This window comes from Penicillium digitatum, chromosome 1 (assembly GCF_016767815.1).
Source record: "Penicillium digitatum chromosome 1, complete sequence".
Lineage (NCBI taxonomy): Eukaryota > Fungi > Ascomycota > Eurotiomycetes > Eurotiales > Aspergillaceae > Penicillium > Penicillium digitatum.
Window position 1 is genome coordinate 4,707,998 of NC_089384.1, and position 16,202 is coordinate 4,724,199.

At 50.4% G+C, this 16,202-nt stretch overlaps 7 protein-coding genes across 7 annotated transcripts; 3 read left to right on the forward strand and 4 right to left on the reverse strand.

Moving 5' to 3' along the window:
- Nucleotides 1-159: 159 nt before the first annotated feature.
- Pdw03_3956 (uncharacterized protein) lies at nucleotides 160-431 on the reverse strand (the record flags this gene model as incomplete). The annotated part of the gene is made up of 2 exons (XM_066100636.1): nucleotides 160-348; nucleotides 417-431. The coding sequence occupies 2 exons, from the start codon at nucleotides 429-431 to the stop codon at nucleotides 160-162; spliced, it is 204 nt and encodes a 67-aa protein (XP_065956036.1).
- Nucleotides 432-1,770: 1,339 nt separating this feature from the next.
- Pdw03_3957 (Calcium-translocating P-type ATPase(PMCA-type),putative) lies at nucleotides 1,771-6,408 on the forward strand (the record flags this gene model as incomplete). The annotated part of the gene is made up of 10 exons (XM_066100637.1): nucleotides 1,771-1,851; nucleotides 1,925-2,815; nucleotides 2,868-3,298; nucleotides 3,358-3,503; nucleotides 3,564-4,986; nucleotides 5,052-5,620; nucleotides 5,676-5,681; nucleotides 5,741-5,808; nucleotides 6,303-6,317; nucleotides 6,376-6,408. 10 exons carry the CDS (start codon nucleotides 1,771-1,773, stop codon nucleotides 6,406-6,408), a joined length of 3,663 nt encoding a protein of 1,220 aa, XP_065956037.1.
- A 66-nt stretch (nucleotides 6,409-6,474) lies between these two features.
- Nucleotides 6,475-7,141, forward strand: Pdw03_3958 (Actin-related protein 2/3 complex subunit 5; the record flags this gene model as incomplete). Its single annotated transcript, XM_014676162.1, has 2 exons — nucleotides 6,475-6,833; nucleotides 6,919-7,141. The coding sequence occupies 2 exons, from the start codon at nucleotides 6,475-6,477 to the stop codon at nucleotides 7,139-7,141; spliced, it is 582 nt and encodes a 193-aa protein (XP_014531648.1).
- Nucleotides 7,142-7,343: 202 nt separating this feature from the next.
- On the reverse strand, nucleotides 7,344-8,492 carry Pdw03_3959 (Methyltransferase type 11; the record flags this gene model as incomplete). The annotated part of the gene is made up of 2 exons (XM_014676161.1): nucleotides 7,344-8,186; nucleotides 8,265-8,492. 2 exons carry the CDS (start codon nucleotides 8,490-8,492, stop codon nucleotides 7,344-7,346), a joined length of 1,071 nt encoding a protein of 356 aa, XP_014531647.1.
- Nucleotides 8,493-9,017: 525 nt separating this feature from the next.
- Nucleotides 9,018-10,963, forward strand: Pdw03_3960 (Dynactin p62; the record flags this gene model as incomplete). The annotated part of the gene is made up of 2 exons (XM_014676160.2): nucleotides 9,018-9,388; nucleotides 9,451-10,963. The coding sequence occupies 2 exons, from the start codon at nucleotides 9,018-9,020 to the stop codon at nucleotides 10,961-10,963; spliced, it is 1,884 nt and encodes a 627-aa protein (XP_014531646.2).
- A 641-nt stretch (nucleotides 10,964-11,604) lies between these two features.
- Pdw03_3961 (40S ribosomal eS7 domain-containing protein) lies at nucleotides 11,605-12,756 on the reverse strand (the record flags this gene model as incomplete). Its single annotated transcript, XM_014676159.1, has 3 exons — nucleotides 11,605-11,968; nucleotides 12,059-12,141; nucleotides 12,442-12,756. 3 exons carry the CDS (start codon nucleotides 12,754-12,756, stop codon nucleotides 11,605-11,607), a joined length of 762 nt encoding a protein of 253 aa, XP_014531645.1.
- Nucleotides 12,757-13,092: 336 nt separating this feature from the next.
- Pdw03_3962 (Ras small GTPase, Ras type) lies at nucleotides 13,093-14,134 on the reverse strand (the record flags this gene model as incomplete). The annotated part of the gene is made up of 3 exons (XM_014676158.1): nucleotides 13,093-13,730; nucleotides 13,919-13,982; nucleotides 14,051-14,134. The coding sequence occupies 3 exons, from the start codon at nucleotides 14,132-14,134 to the stop codon at nucleotides 13,093-13,095; spliced, it is 786 nt and encodes a 261-aa protein (XP_014531644.1).
- Between the last annotated feature and the right edge of the window lie 2,068 nt (nucleotides 14,135-16,202).

Consider the following 16,202-nt stretch of genomic DNA (forward strand, 5'->3'; position numbering starts at 1 on the left):
CTACAAGTAGATGGCGCATGCCTGCCGCATAATTTCCAAGGTTGCTCAGGCGCCCACCAGCCGTGGAATACGCCTTGCCTCGCGCACAAATCCCGCCGTATGGCTTGTTGTGCATGCTGATCACGTGTCAGGGCCTATGAGACTGCTTCATCTTAGACGTCAGACTACCATCGTGATGCCATCTGAGACTAGCTTCTGCAGCCACAGTTGATATAGATATTCCGTTCCATTTGCCCGACGAGTCGAAATGGATGCCTTTTCTCGAGCTTCGCAAACTGGCCGCACTTCCAAAAAAACTTGCTTTTCAAGCAAGCTTTCATAGCATACACCTAGAAGCAGGCACAGGCCCTGTTCCCAAGATTCACATCAGATCCGAATTAGAGTATTGGCCTTTTCTCAAGCTTGTCTTCACTTACAAGTCCTAAGACCATGTTTGGACTGGATTTCCTTTTACGACCACTGTCGGTTCCTATATGTTGTGTGTGAGCACAAGGGCTTCTGTCTAGCCACTTAACAGCCTTGGAGTAGCCTTTCCTTGGTGTGAGTTCGCCAGTATCACTGTCACCTATTGCACTGCCTTCTATAACCTAGCTGGTTGTGTTTCTTGCCTCCTGGGTCATGATGGAGCCCATTAGCGCCAGGACTTGAGCCGCACCGCCACTTTTCAACGCACCGCCACAAAACGCCACAGAGGACGATCTTCCTTCCTTGTCCAGGCCTCCTTTCACTCGGAACCCCCATCATGAAGTTGTTAGGCAGTACAGCCTAGGGGCTTGCAAAAATCAAGAAAGTTTTTTTGTCGCGTGCCTTGATAGGTTCTGATAGTGGTGCCGCGTGCTAATGATGCGCACAGTCTAGCCGCTCACCAAGTGGACACCTACCCCATCCTCAGCAACCTAGAACACACACAATCAAGCCCCATGATGCAAAGAAACTGGTCTTTGCCTCCTTACTTGCACCCATGGTCAAACCAAAAAGGCCAATACACACACAGTTTGTCGCGGTGAAAGATCCCAATTGATTGGGTCCGCCCGCGAGGCGCAGCATTTGGCCTATCCACAATGATAAAACCCAAATTGATCACAACGCCCTCACATTGGGTACCTGAATATGGCGTAACGCTACTCGACAGCCGCTGGATCCCAGAATTTAGCTATGCATGTGTGGCATGGACGTGAAGAAACGGGGCTAGAGTTAGAGAAAGAGGAGCCCAGCGCTTACATTCCTCAGCTTTTGGGGGGATGGATGCCTATGAACTTCGCCCTCTTCTATAACCTGGTACTACTCCGTGCTCATACATGGACTCCGTAGCCCCCCTTGTCCTAACTGACAAAAGATTGCCGCTTGCGACCTTGGAAAAGGGGGCTGTGTCTGTACCCCATGCGGGTACTCCGTACTAAGTGGCACTTTCTGACACCACTTCACGACCATATATTGTGTTTTTTACTTTTTGATCGCTCCGATTCTTTCAAGTGGATATAAAATTTCCCTCTTATACTTGGCATTCTTTGCAATATTTGCAACCCTTGCAAAAGAAACCTTCAAACCCTCGTCGTGAATTGCCAGAAGAAAACCGACTAAATCCTCGGCATTTCTGGGCATCGAACACAGCCCCGTTGAGAGGGGGAAAAGATAACAAGGGCTCGCAACCCCGGCGGTACACGAGACAATTGCTCCGGATCAGAGCACATTACATGGACTCCTGCATGAGTTGCTTTTAAAACTTGATTCGCATAATCTTATGGAAGAGCTCCGTGCGATTCACACTCTATGTCTTCTTCGAAAAATGGCTCCTCCCATCAGGGCTCACTATTGAGTCCTGTCATAGTGACTGATTTTTCGGGCAGAGAGGTTGGTCACCCAAGCTATACTATAGATGCCTGAACTCTTTCGCTGATCATCCCATTTCCTTTTTCCCTTACAGCGATCTGTATCTACAGTCTCTTCCGCATGGTCAGGTCCTACAGATCTAAACCACAGCCCGACTTCACCCGTCTCGCCAGATATGGCCTGGCATCAACCAGATCCAGCCCTGCTGATGGTTCAAAATCCCTCGAATCGACCGTCACAGTCGATTGATGGCGATACGTTGCGTCCGCGGGCGGACTCATTCGCTTCTTCTGCAGATACTATGGTTCGCTCGCGGGCGAACTCCGAAGTAGACCCGGCCCATACTTCCAAAGATGCATATGACGATGTATCGCTGGCGGATGCTTTGAAACCAGATCCGCGGAATGAATCTGATTTCCAAGTGGAGGATAATCGATTTGCGTTTTCCCCGGGTCAACTTAACAAAATGCAGAACCCGAAGTCCCTGGCTGCATTCCATGCTCTTGGCGGATTACAGGGGCTGGAGCGAGGTCTACGAACAGATCTGATTGCTGGATTGTCAGTAGATGAAGGTTGTCTGGAGGGCAAGGTTGAGTTCCGGGATGTGGCGCCTTCCGTCCAACATGCATCTACAGAGAAATCTTCATCAAAGTCTGTCACTTCGGCGCCCTCACCGGCGTCATCTGGTCATGGCTCGCCCTTCGAAGATCGTATTCGTGTCTTCAGTCAGAACAAACTACCCGCTCGGAAATCAACCGGCTTCCTGAAATTGTTTTGGGCTGCATACAACGATAAGATTATTATATTATTGACTATCGCCGCCGTGGTCTCACTATCCCTAGGGATATACGAAACCGTATCAGAAGGCTCAGGCGTTGACTGGGTGGAAGGAGTCGCCATCTGTGTAGCAATTTTGATTGTGACAGTTGTCACAGCTGTGAATGATTGGCAAAAAGAGAGACAGTTTGCCAAACTCAACAAACGTGCAAGTCTTCCCCTACTAATCCTGAAAGTGAGCACAGCTAACATCTCAACAGAACGATGACCGTGAAGTCAAAGTCACCCGCTCAGGCAAAACCGACATGGTTTCGGTCTACGATATCATGGTCGGCGACATTCTCCACCTCGAAGCAGGCGATTCCATCCCCGCAGATGGCGTACTAGTTTCAGGCTATGGTATAAAATGCGACGAGTCTTCCGCCACCGGCGAGTCGGATCAAATGAAAAAGACACCCGGCCATGAAGTCTGGCAGCAAATTGTCGGCGGCAAGGCAAACAAGAAACTCGATCCGTTTTTGATCTCCGGCAGCAAGGTCCTTGAAGGTGTGGGAACTTATGTTGTCACCAGTGTTGGGCCCTATTCCACCTACGGACGGATCTTGCTATCGCTGCAGACTCCTAATGATCCAACGCCGCTTCAGGTCAAACTGGGTAAGTTGGCAGATTGGATTGGATATTTGGGTACAGCGTGTGTATACCCTTCTCACTTCCTTTTTCTTATAACAGATGACTGATGATAATTTACAGAGCTGCTGGTCTCTTGTTCTTTATTCTGCTCTTCCGATTTGTAGCCGATCTTCCTGATCACCCTGAAAAGAACGGTGCGATGAAAGGAAAAGAGTTTGTGGATATTCTCATTGTTGCTGTTACGGTTATTGTTGTCGCTATTCCAGGTAAGCGCTGATGTATCGCCGAATGACTTGAACCCTATTAACATAAATCTTCTTCACAAGAGGGTCTTCCATTGGCAGTTACGCTGGCATTGGCCTTTGCTACTACTAGGATGGTCAAGGAGAACAACCTCGTCCGTGTACTTCGCGCATGCGAGACAATGGGCAATGCCACAGTCATCTGTTCTGATAAAACAGGTACATTGACACAGAACAAAATGACTGTAGTGGCCGGAACCTGGGGCTTGGATCAGAATTTCAGCCAGAGAACCGAAGATGCAGATGTGGAGGGTTCGATGACTATCTCGGCGGTCTCCCAGAACTTATCAGCCCCCATCAAAGATCTGATCATGAAGAGCATCGCTTTGAATTCGACTGCCTTTGAACAGGAAAAGGACGGCTCCATAGATTTCGTCGGAAGTAAGACTGAGGTTGCGATGCTTCAGTTAGCCCGGGATCATATGGGCATGGATCTCGTCTCAGAGCGTGGCTCTGCCGAGATCACCCAGTTGATTCCTTTCGATTCCGCCAGGAAGTGCATGGGTGTTGTTTACCGTGTTCCTGGTGCTGGCTACCGACTGCTCGTCAAAGGAGCGTCCGAGTTGATGGTCGGCGTCTGCACCACAGAAATTGTCAACATTGATATTTCAAAAGAGAAACCAGATGTGGAGCAGCTTTTGGAGGCACAGAAGAAGGATCTTCTCGAGACTATTGACAATTATGCCCACAAGTCTCTTCGGACAATTGGCATGGTTTATAAGGACTTCGCAACCTGGCCCCCGACAGAAGCCAAGCAGTCTGAAGATGCTTCGATAAACTTCGAGGATTTCTTCCATGATATGACCTGGGTCGGAGTTGTGGGTATCCAAGACCCCCTTCGCCCCGAAGTCCCGTCAGCTATTCGCAAATGCCACTCGGCAGGTGTCCAGGTCAAGATGGTGACTGGTGATAACGTTGCCACTGCTACCGCCATTGCATCTTCTTGTGGAATCAAGACGGAAGATGGATTAGTCATGGAAGGTCCTAAGTTCCGCCAACTCACGAACGCGGAGATGGATGAAGTGATTCCGCGCTTGCAAGTACTGGCACGATCATCCCCCGATGATAAGCGAATCTTGGTCGAACGGCTCAAGATCCTCGGTGAAACAGTCGCTGTAACAGGTGATGGTACCAATGACGGTCCAGCTTTGCGTACTGCAGATGTAGGCTTCTCCATGGGAATTGCCGGTACTGAGGTCGCGAAGGAGGCCAGTTCGATCATTCTTCTGGATGATAATTTCAAGTCCATTATCACGGCAATCTCTTGGGGACGAGCTGTCAATGACGCTGTTGCCAAGTTTTTGCAATTCCAGGTTACGGTCAACATCACGGCCGTGGTGCTCACCTTCGTGTCATCTGTATCCAACAGTGATAATAGCAGTGTTTTGACCGCTGTGCAGCTGCTCTGGGTAAACCTGATTATGGACACCTTCGCTGCTCTCGCCTTGTAAGTTGTCGTGCTTGATCTTTAACATTTCGCTTGGACTTTTTGCTAATGTTTTGGGAAAACAGAGCTACAGATGCCCCGACTGAACAAATTCTCGACCGCAAGCCTGTCCCCAAACACGCCTCCCTCTTCACATTGACCATGTGGAAGATGATCCTTGGTCAAGCAATCTACCAGTTAGCCATCACATTTATGCTTTATTTCGCAGGCGACAAGCTCCTCGGTGCCCATCTCAGCTCTGAACCTGAGTTGCGCGCCAAGCAGCTCGCTACTGTGGTGTTCAATACGTTCGTCTGGATGCAGATCTTCAACGAATTCAACAACCGTCGTCTCGATAACAAATTCAATATCTTCGAAGGCATGTTCCGCAATTACTGGTTCCTTGGAATCAACGCTATCATGATCGGCGGTCAGATCATGATCGTCTTCGTGGGCGGCCAGGCATTCAACGTGACTCGCTTGAGCGGCACCCTCTGGGGTGTTTGTCTTATCTGTTCTATTGCCTGCTTACCTTGGGCGATCATTCTTCGACTGATTCCAGATTACCACTTCGGGCTTGTTTTCAATGCCGTTGTTGGCGGCATGGCTGTTGTTTTGCGACCACTTTCCAAGGGCTGCAAGGCAATTGGTCGTGGTATCGGATCTTTCTTTAGGCCTGTGAAGCGTTTCTATCGCCGAATTTTCAACAGGCAGAAGTCAGTAGACGAAGCCGACTTGAATCCGCAATCCACAGAGTCTGCTGACCCCGAACAAGCTCCTGAGAAACTTGAACCCGGCAAGCAAAAGCCCTCACCTGGGCGTCCTACCACGCCTCCTCATGTCGTGATCCCCCCTATCACAATTACGACCTCTCCTTAGTTGTCCCTTTAGCGTTGGTGTTTTTGGTTTTTGGTGGGTTGTTTGATATTTTAATGTTAGACTGTTTGTGTACAAGCACAGGGTTCGATAGACGATGTGTATATACCACCAAAAAACGGCAATCTTAAAGTCGCATTGTAATGACGAAATTTCTTTTTCTCTACATGGAAAAAAAAAATCCAAAAACCTGTAGCCTGTTAACTCACTAGAATTCCCCAACACTAGAGAAATCAAGAGCCTTCAGGCAACTGAGTTTGAGTGCCATATTTCTGCCTCAGGCCACAACACACCGTCCACCAAGTGTCCAGCTCCATCTCCCGTGGACTCCCCAATTGACTCCGCATTGCCCTGTCGACTCACCCTGTCACCTGTTTGTGACCGCTTAATCTGATCTCTGTCTATCCCAAACATACCTTGATCTCTTATTATATCCCCATTGGATCTCCTATCGCTTGGAGACTCCCACGTCACTAGTAATCTCCCCGCTTCCGCCCACCGCACCGATAGACTAACAGGCAGCTCCCCACACAGCTCACATTATACCAAACTCACCCGACTGGCTAGGACAAGCATTTGATCGAGACTATTTTCTACTCTTTTTGCACCCTCAACCAAACCCCAACCGCTACCATGTCGCAAATCAACTACCGTACCATCAACATCGATGCCCTGGACCCCGAGTCCTCGGCCAACTTCCCTATGGAATCACTCCTTCCCGCCACACTTCCCCAAGCCGCAAGCGCTAGTGATGCCGCCAATGCCGCGACACAGGTGCGCCAGATGCTGCGCGGTGGTGACCCGGAGGGCGCTCTGCGGACTGTCCTTGAGACGGCGCCACTGGGCGGCGACGACCGCGCCAAGGAGGTGCATCTTGCCACCGTCATTGATGTGCTGCAGGGTATTCGTCAGGGCGAGATGACCCGGATCCTGGAGGGCGTGTGCAGCGGAGATGGCGGGGCTGAGCGGGCGGATTGCTTGATGAAATACCTGTATGTGGAACAACTGTTTCGATTGCCAGGAGAGGAACTGTCTGAAAGAAATCCGTGGATTTGATTACTGATTAATTGATTGCAGGTACAAGGGAATGTCCTTGGCTGCTCCCGGTAGCGGTGCCCAGTCGCCTAAGAAGTCGGTTTCGCCTCAGGACACGGGCTTCTCGCAGGTCCAGGCTCGCAACTTGGGTGAAGGTGGTGGTGGTCAGCAGATGAGCGTTTTGCTGAGCTGGCACGAGCGGCTTGTGGAGATTGCTGGTACTGGGTCGATTGTGCGGGTCATGACTGATCGTAGGACGGTTTGAGCGAAGAGAACAGTATTGGATGGAGGTTCGTTTCTTTTGACATACATTCTGACTGTTTTTATTGTTCTCCTCTTGATAGAGGCTTGCACTCCATACATCTCTGTGGATGATATCTCTCCAGTGTCGCTTTGAGCGTAGTTTTACATATTTATGTTGTGACAAAATGTTGTATCCTTTCTCTTTGCCCTTTTGTTTCCATTCTTCATGGTTTATCAAAACCACCTCCCTCAAGGACATCCTTCAGGTTAATATCTCCGCTGCCACGCTGCAAGGGCTGCGACTGGCCTTCGCCTTCCTTCCATCCAATCATAAAGATCAACCGGAACGTCGCCGGGATACCACGTGCACCTTCCTCCATATGCAGGGAACGATAAATAGCTTCATTAGCTAGTAAGACATCTCGCGAAAGCGGTGCCGAGTCACGGTTCATGATTGCGTTACCTTCGCCCATCGCCTGCAAATCCTGCATGAGCGCAAAGGTATCCGGGAACTCGACCACAATATCCTCAACATCAACAGTAAGCATCTTGAACCCAGTACGGCCCAGCAAGTTCCCGACATCCTTGACATCTGCCAGAGGCGACACATGTGGACTCACACCGCCGCGTCGCTCCATATCAGCCAGCTGTAGCGACCCGCGCAGCTCGTACAACGTATCGCCACCAAACATGGCCGCGATAAACGGTGCATCGGGCTTCAGCATTTTGTTCACCTGTTCCAGCAGTGCGGGCAGGTCGTTGATCCAGTGGATCGAGAGCGACGAGAGCACAGCGTCGAAGCTGTTTGGTGCGTACGGCAAAGTCTCCAGATCCGGAATCACATCTCGCTGGATGTTGATCTCCTTGTTAAACGGCTCGTTCTCGTCGCGGTGGAGCAGCGCGTGTGATGTCTCCACGCATGTCAACTTCGAGATCTTTTTTGATAGTGGTGTTGTGATTGTTCCTTCCGGCATGACTGAGTCGAGATCTGGGGATGTGAGAGCTCGGGCGATGTTGCAGCTGTTTGCGCCTAGATCAAGGACGTTTGGGAAGTCACGTTTAATGTCCTATTCATAGTGAGAGAAGCTCTTGTCAGTTGATGCGTCTTTTTTCTTTTTCTGCGCTTGATTCGTTCAACGGCTTACCAGTAAGCGATCACATAATCGCATTGCTACTTCATCTTTCAGGTAGTCGACTTTCCGACTCTCTTCGACATTCCGGGCAGCCCGATCTTTTTGGAGGTGCTTGACTTTGCGGTTGAAGACCTCAAGAACTGGATTGCCGGGCGCCTGGCTGGCAAATTTTCGGATAGTAGTAGTTGGGATGAGATATCGCCTTGAGATGCTGGAGCGAAATGTCTGTAGAGGTATCATTGTGGCTGCGGAATGGATATGGAGGATTCTAAACGCTCAAGCATGCAAGCCTGTGGTTTTGCGGCGACAGCGGGCAGAAAATGGCGGGATCTGACGTCGATTGTCGATGCGGAAGAGCTTCCTCTCCGTAGACCATGGACTTTTTGCAGTTGGTGTTTTCAAGACCCTGACCCGATGTCGCTTTGAATTCTGAAATAGTGCATATTTCCCAGATTGTGCACAGTGCATTGAGCGTAGCAGAGCCATTGCAACTCCTACTCGAACAAGTTTCCACGCGCCAGCACACTTCTCTCCGGGCCTCTGATTTGGCGCAACAAGGCCGAGATTCGGAAATTTTTATATTTTCATATTCGACAATACAAGCCATCGAATAGCCACACTTTTCTATCGGTCAAGCTGCTTACGCCACTACGCCACTACGCTATTCAGCTCTCGACTCACAGAGACGAAGCATGAATTGATCCAAATACACGCCTCGAAAGCTACTACACATCGTCTTGCACGCTCCTCCACGTTGATATCAAAATGTCGCGTCCTTTCCCATATACCTACATATCATGCCCCTGCGCTGACACCCCGGTCCCCGACCCAGCCAGGAAACGGAGGTCGAGGGAATCTCCGCAGAAACCACCACCAGAGCGGGGGAACACAGACCAAGGGAAGAAATCTTCAGCAAAAGGGGAACACCAAGAAGAGGATGAGGACGAAGAGCAAACTTTCGATCCCCGCTCTCCGCGGTCCAACTTCTCGTTGTACCCGCCTGAACAGCTTCTCTACTGTGAGGAGTGTCACCAGATCAAATGTCCCCGATGTATAACGGAGGAGATCGTGAGCTGGTATTGTCCTAACTGTTTGTTTGAAACGCCGAGTAGCTTGGTGCGAAGCGACAGTAACCGGTATGTAATAGTGAATGTGAAGGGTTGTGTTCAAGTATCCTCTAATATGCGCATATCTATAGGTGTGGCCGGAATTGCTTCAATTGTCCTGTTTGTACAGCTCCGCTGGCTGTGAGCACCATTGAGAATGCTACAGGGAACGGGCCTCAGCAGGGTCCGTGGGTGTTGTCTTGCGGATACTGTCTTTGGACGACGCTAGACATCGGCATCAAATTTGACAAGCCGACAAATATCCGTAGTCAACTGCAAAAGATGACAGATTCCACTCCCCCGGCTGCTCTCGACCGCTCGAGGCAAGCTTCTCGTACTTTTGCAGATTTGAAACATCCTTTGTCCAGCTTCGCCTCGGTTGACGAGCAATCCAATGCGCACGAGCGTGATGAAGAGCAAACGACACCAAAAGAAGACCCGGCTGCACCTCCAATGGGCACGGATGCCCGGTTCGCAGCCCTGAAAAGCTTTTACCGTACACAGATCGCTGAGACATCAAACTCGCCAAATGATCATCTAAGTTCAGAATTTGGGTTCTCCTCGCCCGGCGCCCTAAACCGGCTCATGTCTCTCTATGCATCCTCTTCGCGTCTAAGCGGGCTATATGGCGGCAGCAAGAAGCCCAAAACCAAGCTACCTGTCATGCGCGAAGCCCTGACTGCAAGCGAGGGCCTCCAGATTGCCCCAGAAAACAACGAGGCGGACATGATTGCACGGCTTCAGTCACCAGAATGTGGCTGGGATGGCATGGCCTCGATAAACCAGCGCGCAACCCAATCACCGGACGCCCGCTTCGTCGATGATCTCCTCCCACTCCCAGTCCTCCTTCGCACCAAGCGAGCCAAGCGCTGCAAGTCCTGCAAGCACATCCTCGTGAAGCCCGAGAGCAAGCCACAGTCTACTCGCTTCCGCATCCGCCTCATTGCCCTCAGCTACATCCCCCTCCCAACTCTCCGCCCTCTAGCCCTCTCTTCCTCATCAGCCCTCCCAGCCATGGTCCCGACCTCCGACCTCAACTCCCTCTCCCCCCTGCGCCCAATCCACGTCCTTCTTACTCTAAAGAACCACATGTTCGACCCCGTCCGTATCACCCTCGCCACGCCCCCCGTGACCCCAGGCCGCGTTGCAACCAAAGTCACAGTTCTCTCTCCGCAGTTCGAGATTGGCGCCAACAGCGATGTCTGGGACGAGGCGTTGCAGGGTGGCTCTGCGCCCTTAACGAGTGACTCTCGCCCCGCCGCTTTACGCGGAGTCCCGGAGGCAGGCAAGGTGTGGGATAAAGGCCGGAACTGGACGACTGTCGTGTTGGAGGTTGTCCCTGGCACGTTGCCTGGGAGTAGTGCTGAGAGCGGTGGTGGTAATCCAAAAACCGAGACTCATGATGAGGACGTCTTGACAGTTGCGGCTTCTAGGCAGGATGAAGATGTGCTTGAGATTCCGGTCTTCGTGCACATGGATTGGGATGCGGATGCGCAGCTTGATCAACAAAATGTTGGGAAGGGGTCTAAGCCTGATGATAAGGTTACCAGGGAGTTGGCTTATTGGATGGTGCTTGGTGTGGGGAGAATTCAGGCTTCGTTGTAGACACCTAGGGGATCTTATCGTCTTGTTCATGTTCGCGTCAGCTTGTTCGCGTCTTATGCCTTTCATACCCCGAGTGTTTTTGGTTTTTCTCTCGTTCATAGAAGCATCCACATACTATTGCCCAGTGAGCTTTGGATTCGATACTGCCAATATGGCACAACAGCAGAATAGTTGTAATCTACTCCTCTAAGCCTCGGAGACATATCCAACATTTAAATCTGGATGCACCCAGGTAATCAATCTAATAATCTACAAGCACGCTAGGTCCCAGTCCCAGCCAGACAAAACCATCTAAGTAAGAAGCAATGAAAAGTCGGAATCGTTGAATTGGAATGCTATCAGAGATTCCATTCCACTTTCATTAGACTGGGAGATAGAGAACTCAACTCCATCGCCTCACCCAGAGCTCACAACGGATACCAAAACCAATGCAACCAGTGACTGGGGGCAAAAAAAGAAAAGAGAAAAAACCGTCAATGCATTTTTTATGGAGATCATCTCTTTGGAACCCATCAATGGCGTTGAATCTAGCGACAATTCATGACTAGAAACAATGCCATTCTCCCAAGCATCAACCGAGCACATTCCAAGCCCCTAGCCCCAATAAAAGTCAAAGTGAACGAAGAATTCTAAACATGCATTTAGAACTCAGCGCCGCTCTGGGGGAACTCGAAGGCAACGGAGCGGCCGGTGAGACGGCGGTAGACCTCGCCGTAGGCATCGAGGCGGTGGTCGACACCACCACGCTCCTTCTCGTCGAGGATGACCTTGAGGGTCTTGGAGCCGTCCTCCTTGGTGCGGGTGCGCTTGCCGACAATCTCGACGGGGTAGACGAGGTCGGAGAGGATGGAGTCGTGGACAGCGGTCAGAGTGCGCGAGCGGGGGCGCTTCTGAGTCTGGGTGGTGCGCGAGTTGACGGAGCGCTTGGGGCGGGGCAGGATGCGGCGCTGGGCCACGAAGAGAACGTGGCGGTCGGAGAACTTCTTCTCGAGCTCACGGGTAAGACTTGGTTGGTGTTAGCTTCGGGTAGTTCTTTATTTTCGAGGGGGGCTTTCTGTTGGTCCGTTGGTGTTGAAAGGACTGGTGGTTGCTTACCGCTGCTGGATCTTGTGGAAGTTGTTCAGGAGGGGGACGGGGACGAAGACAATGATGGCCTTCTTGCCGTGGCCGACCTCAACCTAGATAGCGAAAATAATGTCAGAGCGTTATCCGGCTGAAAATGTCGTGCACACAAGAAACATAATTCCTCCTGGAACGGCGTCTTGAATTACGAAATTTCACATCCATCCATGTGTTGCCTCCTCTGCTGATGATTCCTCTCCATGTTGATGATTTTTGGCGTTGGTGAATGTGAGTTGAATTCAGTCCACAAATCCAGCCAATGTCCCCCCGGAGCTTCGAAATTCCTCAAAAATTCACAGACGCCATTCCAGAACGATTTATTTCGCGTGTCGGGAGCCTTGAGCAACAATTCTTACCTCGCGGGCAGAGACGAACTGCAGGGGACGAAGGCTGGCCTTCAGGTCCTGTGTGTTGCTCTCAAGGTCGAAGAGAGCGCCGGCGATCGCGGTCTCCAGCTCGGAGGGGTTCTGCCGGGACGGCGAGTTGGGGGCGATCTTGTTGATGGCAGCCATTATTGCGAGCGACGGGGTGCTGCGGGAAGTGCTGGTGGTGATGTCGACGGAGGGGAGGTTCGCAGATTGAATCGAATGGGAATTTCCTGTGGGATCGGCGCATTCGCTTAGGGTGCGTGATTTCCTATTTGAGCTTAGCGTCGCCGTCTTAGGGCTCATTGATGATTGGTGGGTTGTTGCTGAAGGCGATCCACTATCCGACTTGCCTTTGGTTGACAACTCCCCCAGGACCTCTTTTCGGCCAAATTATCCTACTCTCCATGATTATGTAGGTACAGAAACCAATTTTGCTTGCTGATGCCAATTTTCAACACATTTACAATCTAATCACATTGTTGAAACGAGGTGTTTCTCGGGAAATAGCACACTGTGGGCTATAAGAGCACACGGAGCCTCCATTGGAACCGGAACAAGCACGAACTGAAAAAAAAGCAAGGGGGACGCCTGTATCCATAGACATAATTGCAAGAACATCTGCCAAAAAAATGACCCAAATCAGCAAGCACAGCCCTCCTTAGCCGTAGCAGTGTTCCGATCACCCAGGTTAACCCGTGCGTCTTCTGCTGCCCGATTACTCAACGAGGTCTGGCCAGTTCCCGCGCCGGTACCACGGCCAGTCTTCAGACTGCTCTCGGGAATGGCATTGGCAATTGCCGTGAAGACATCCACAACATTGGTTCCGGTCTTGGCGCTAGTCTCGAAGAACAAAAGACCCTCCTCCTCCGCATAGCCGGTGGCCTCCCGTGTCGATACCTTGCGGGCATCACCGGATACAGCATCCTGCACCTCATCTTGTTCATTGGCGCCTTCGCCACCATCCTGCACTGATTCAGACTCGCTCTGTGCAGCGCCAGCGGCCTCGGAAACATCACCGCCATCATTGGTCAAGTCCAGCTTGTTACCGACAAGGGCAATGACAATTCCTGGGCTCGCTTGGCGCTGCAGCTCGGCGACCCAGTGCTTGGCTTTTGTCAGCGAAGAAGGTTTCGTAACGTCGTAGACAACAAGCGCCGCTTGCGCGTTGCGGTAGTACATTGGGGCGAGCGAAGCGAACCGCTCTTGGCCGGCAGTATCCCAGATTTCGAACTTGATCGTGCGCGTAGGGAGGGAACATTTTTGCGTCAGAAATGCGGCTGGAAAGTTGACGTTAGTTGATTATCCTAGTGTAAAGTACCATTTGAGGGGCTAGGGTGGCCCGTTTGTGGGGGCACGACTCAATTTTAGACACAATATACTGCCCCTGGGTTCTCCAAATAATATATCCTCTGCCAGGGACAGTGCCTCGTATCTTGTGGGGGCTAAATCCATGGGGGAATCTTACCGCCAATGGTTGGTTCCTTGTTCTCCTGGAAATCATTGTTGACGAAGCGGAGGACAAGCGATGACTAGAAGCGGAACAAAGAGGTGGTTAGTTGTTGATAATGGTGTAACATGATGAATGGAGGAGTAATACCTTGCCCACTGCGGCCTCTCCGAGCAGTACAAGCTTGACACTGCTACTCGGCTTCGTGGCGTTTGTGCTAGCTGATTCGGACATGGCTGAGACAACGAAACAACAGTGAGATCAAAGTAGCCACAAACTGGCCTTCTGTGGGTTATTCTTCTTCGATCAATCAGCGATCAGGCGATCGGATGAGGTGGCAGGTTGATACAGCTGGTGTCTACAGTTCGGGAAATGGGGCTGCCTAGAGGTAAGACAGGAGCTGGGAAACGAGTCACTGCTCTTGCGCTCGTATTGGTAAAGTAATTCAATCCTTGTTGAGGTATGGGAATGCAAAGTGTAGTATAGCCGTTACTGAGACAAGAACGATTGATCCTGAAGTTGGAGAGAGGCGGAGGTGGATGATGACGGGTGCCTCGATTGGGATTAGCGTGGTTGACAGAGACCAGTCACGGGAGGCCTGTCTAAGTTTGTAGTAAACAACCAACATACTTGGCATGTTTGCATTTCAAATGCATTGCTCATACTTCTATTTAGACTTCATTTTAATTCCTGTATCTATTTAAAGGGACTAACACAAGAGCTACGTTGGATGTTCCAGGATCATCTCCCGCATTGCTGATCTCACATCATTGGATACACAGTACCGATGGCATGCAGATAACATGGACATGGCTGTCGGGATATGAAGACTCGGAAAGAGTGACCTAAAGACACGTACTAAGACTTGATAAGAGGTAGGCTACCGCGGGACAAACATGTTCCTGGGACCTTGACAACTGTCACAGATTGGGCTAGTGCCCGACTGGCCTGCAAGATGATGTCGGGCTCCAGTTAGGAAGGACCCTAGTCAGACTCGGGAGACATTAGCCGATGCAACAGCTAGGCCCGCATCAAAATTCGGGCTGTTGTTCCTATCTCGGCTTTAGTCGACAAGCAAATCTGCCCGATGCTAGCGCAACCGCGGTCGGTCAGGTAGAAGCAGAGTACGACCTGAGACAGATACGAGTTTGCAAACTTGGGGATACAAAACACATCTATATATGTACGTGAAGCCTTCGATAGTGAAACGAACTAGTTGGATGTAGAATGTAGAGTAGAAAAAGCAATTTCACAGGCGTTGATAATTATGAGATTGGTGCGTAAAGATATAATACAGAAATCAACGTCAGAGTTAATAGTACAAATGCTCATACAAATAAACGCAGGAGCAGTGCCCATCCAATAGTAAAACAAGAAAAGCAATCAAAGCATGCTATTGACCATGAGGTCGAGGCTCTAGATTTTGGTATCAGCCCATCCCAATCAATATTCCGTCCCGTCTATACCAAAACGCCGGTAGATGATGAGAAACAAAGACAAAAGACAAAGGAAAAAAAAATCAAAATCAAAATAATCACAAAGGCACTTTTTGGGATGGTGACCGTGGTGTCGAGTCGTGTCAGAGATGAAGTAGAACGTGAGGTGGGGCGGAATAGGGTTTTGAGGCCCAAAGAATAAGGATAAGGCGCATGTGTGAAGACGACAGATGAGAGGTCGAGAAGAAAAAAAGCATCATCGCTTGGTATCCGAAAAGAAAGAGGCAAAATGTCGAGCCAAATTAAAAAGGGTATAATGTCGCGCGATGCCTGTGGCGAATAGGCAAGAAAAACAACGTGTGGCCCGTGATTAGGACAACGAAAAAAAAGAGATATTGCTACAGATATCTAACTAATCCAGTTAGCTTTGATGCCCGAAGGTGGGCTCAGTGTTGGCAAGTCTTACCAAAATCAGGTAAAACTCCACAACGCATGTGGGTCAAAAACTCCAGCCACTGTTGGGCGCCAGACCATACGGAACAAGACCGATTGGTGTAGAAAGCAATGTTGAGTATGACGAGGTTGTTTCCGAATGGGTTTATTTCGGTGGTGGAGGAGGAACGCCGGGCTTCTTCACTCCAGTTGTGTCGTAAGCTCCTCTTCCCATGTTGAAAGCAGATAGGTCCCGAAGGATCATATTAAGGTCTGCGGAAGAAGTCATGGTTAGATGTTGAAAGTCGAACGATTGTATGATAGAAATAGGCGAGTCCTTTGCGAATGCGCCAATTGGCAGGGCGAGGAATGAAATGGTGGGAGACTTACCAAGTAAAGGGGATGTCGAAGCCAGGATCTTATATGGACTTGGG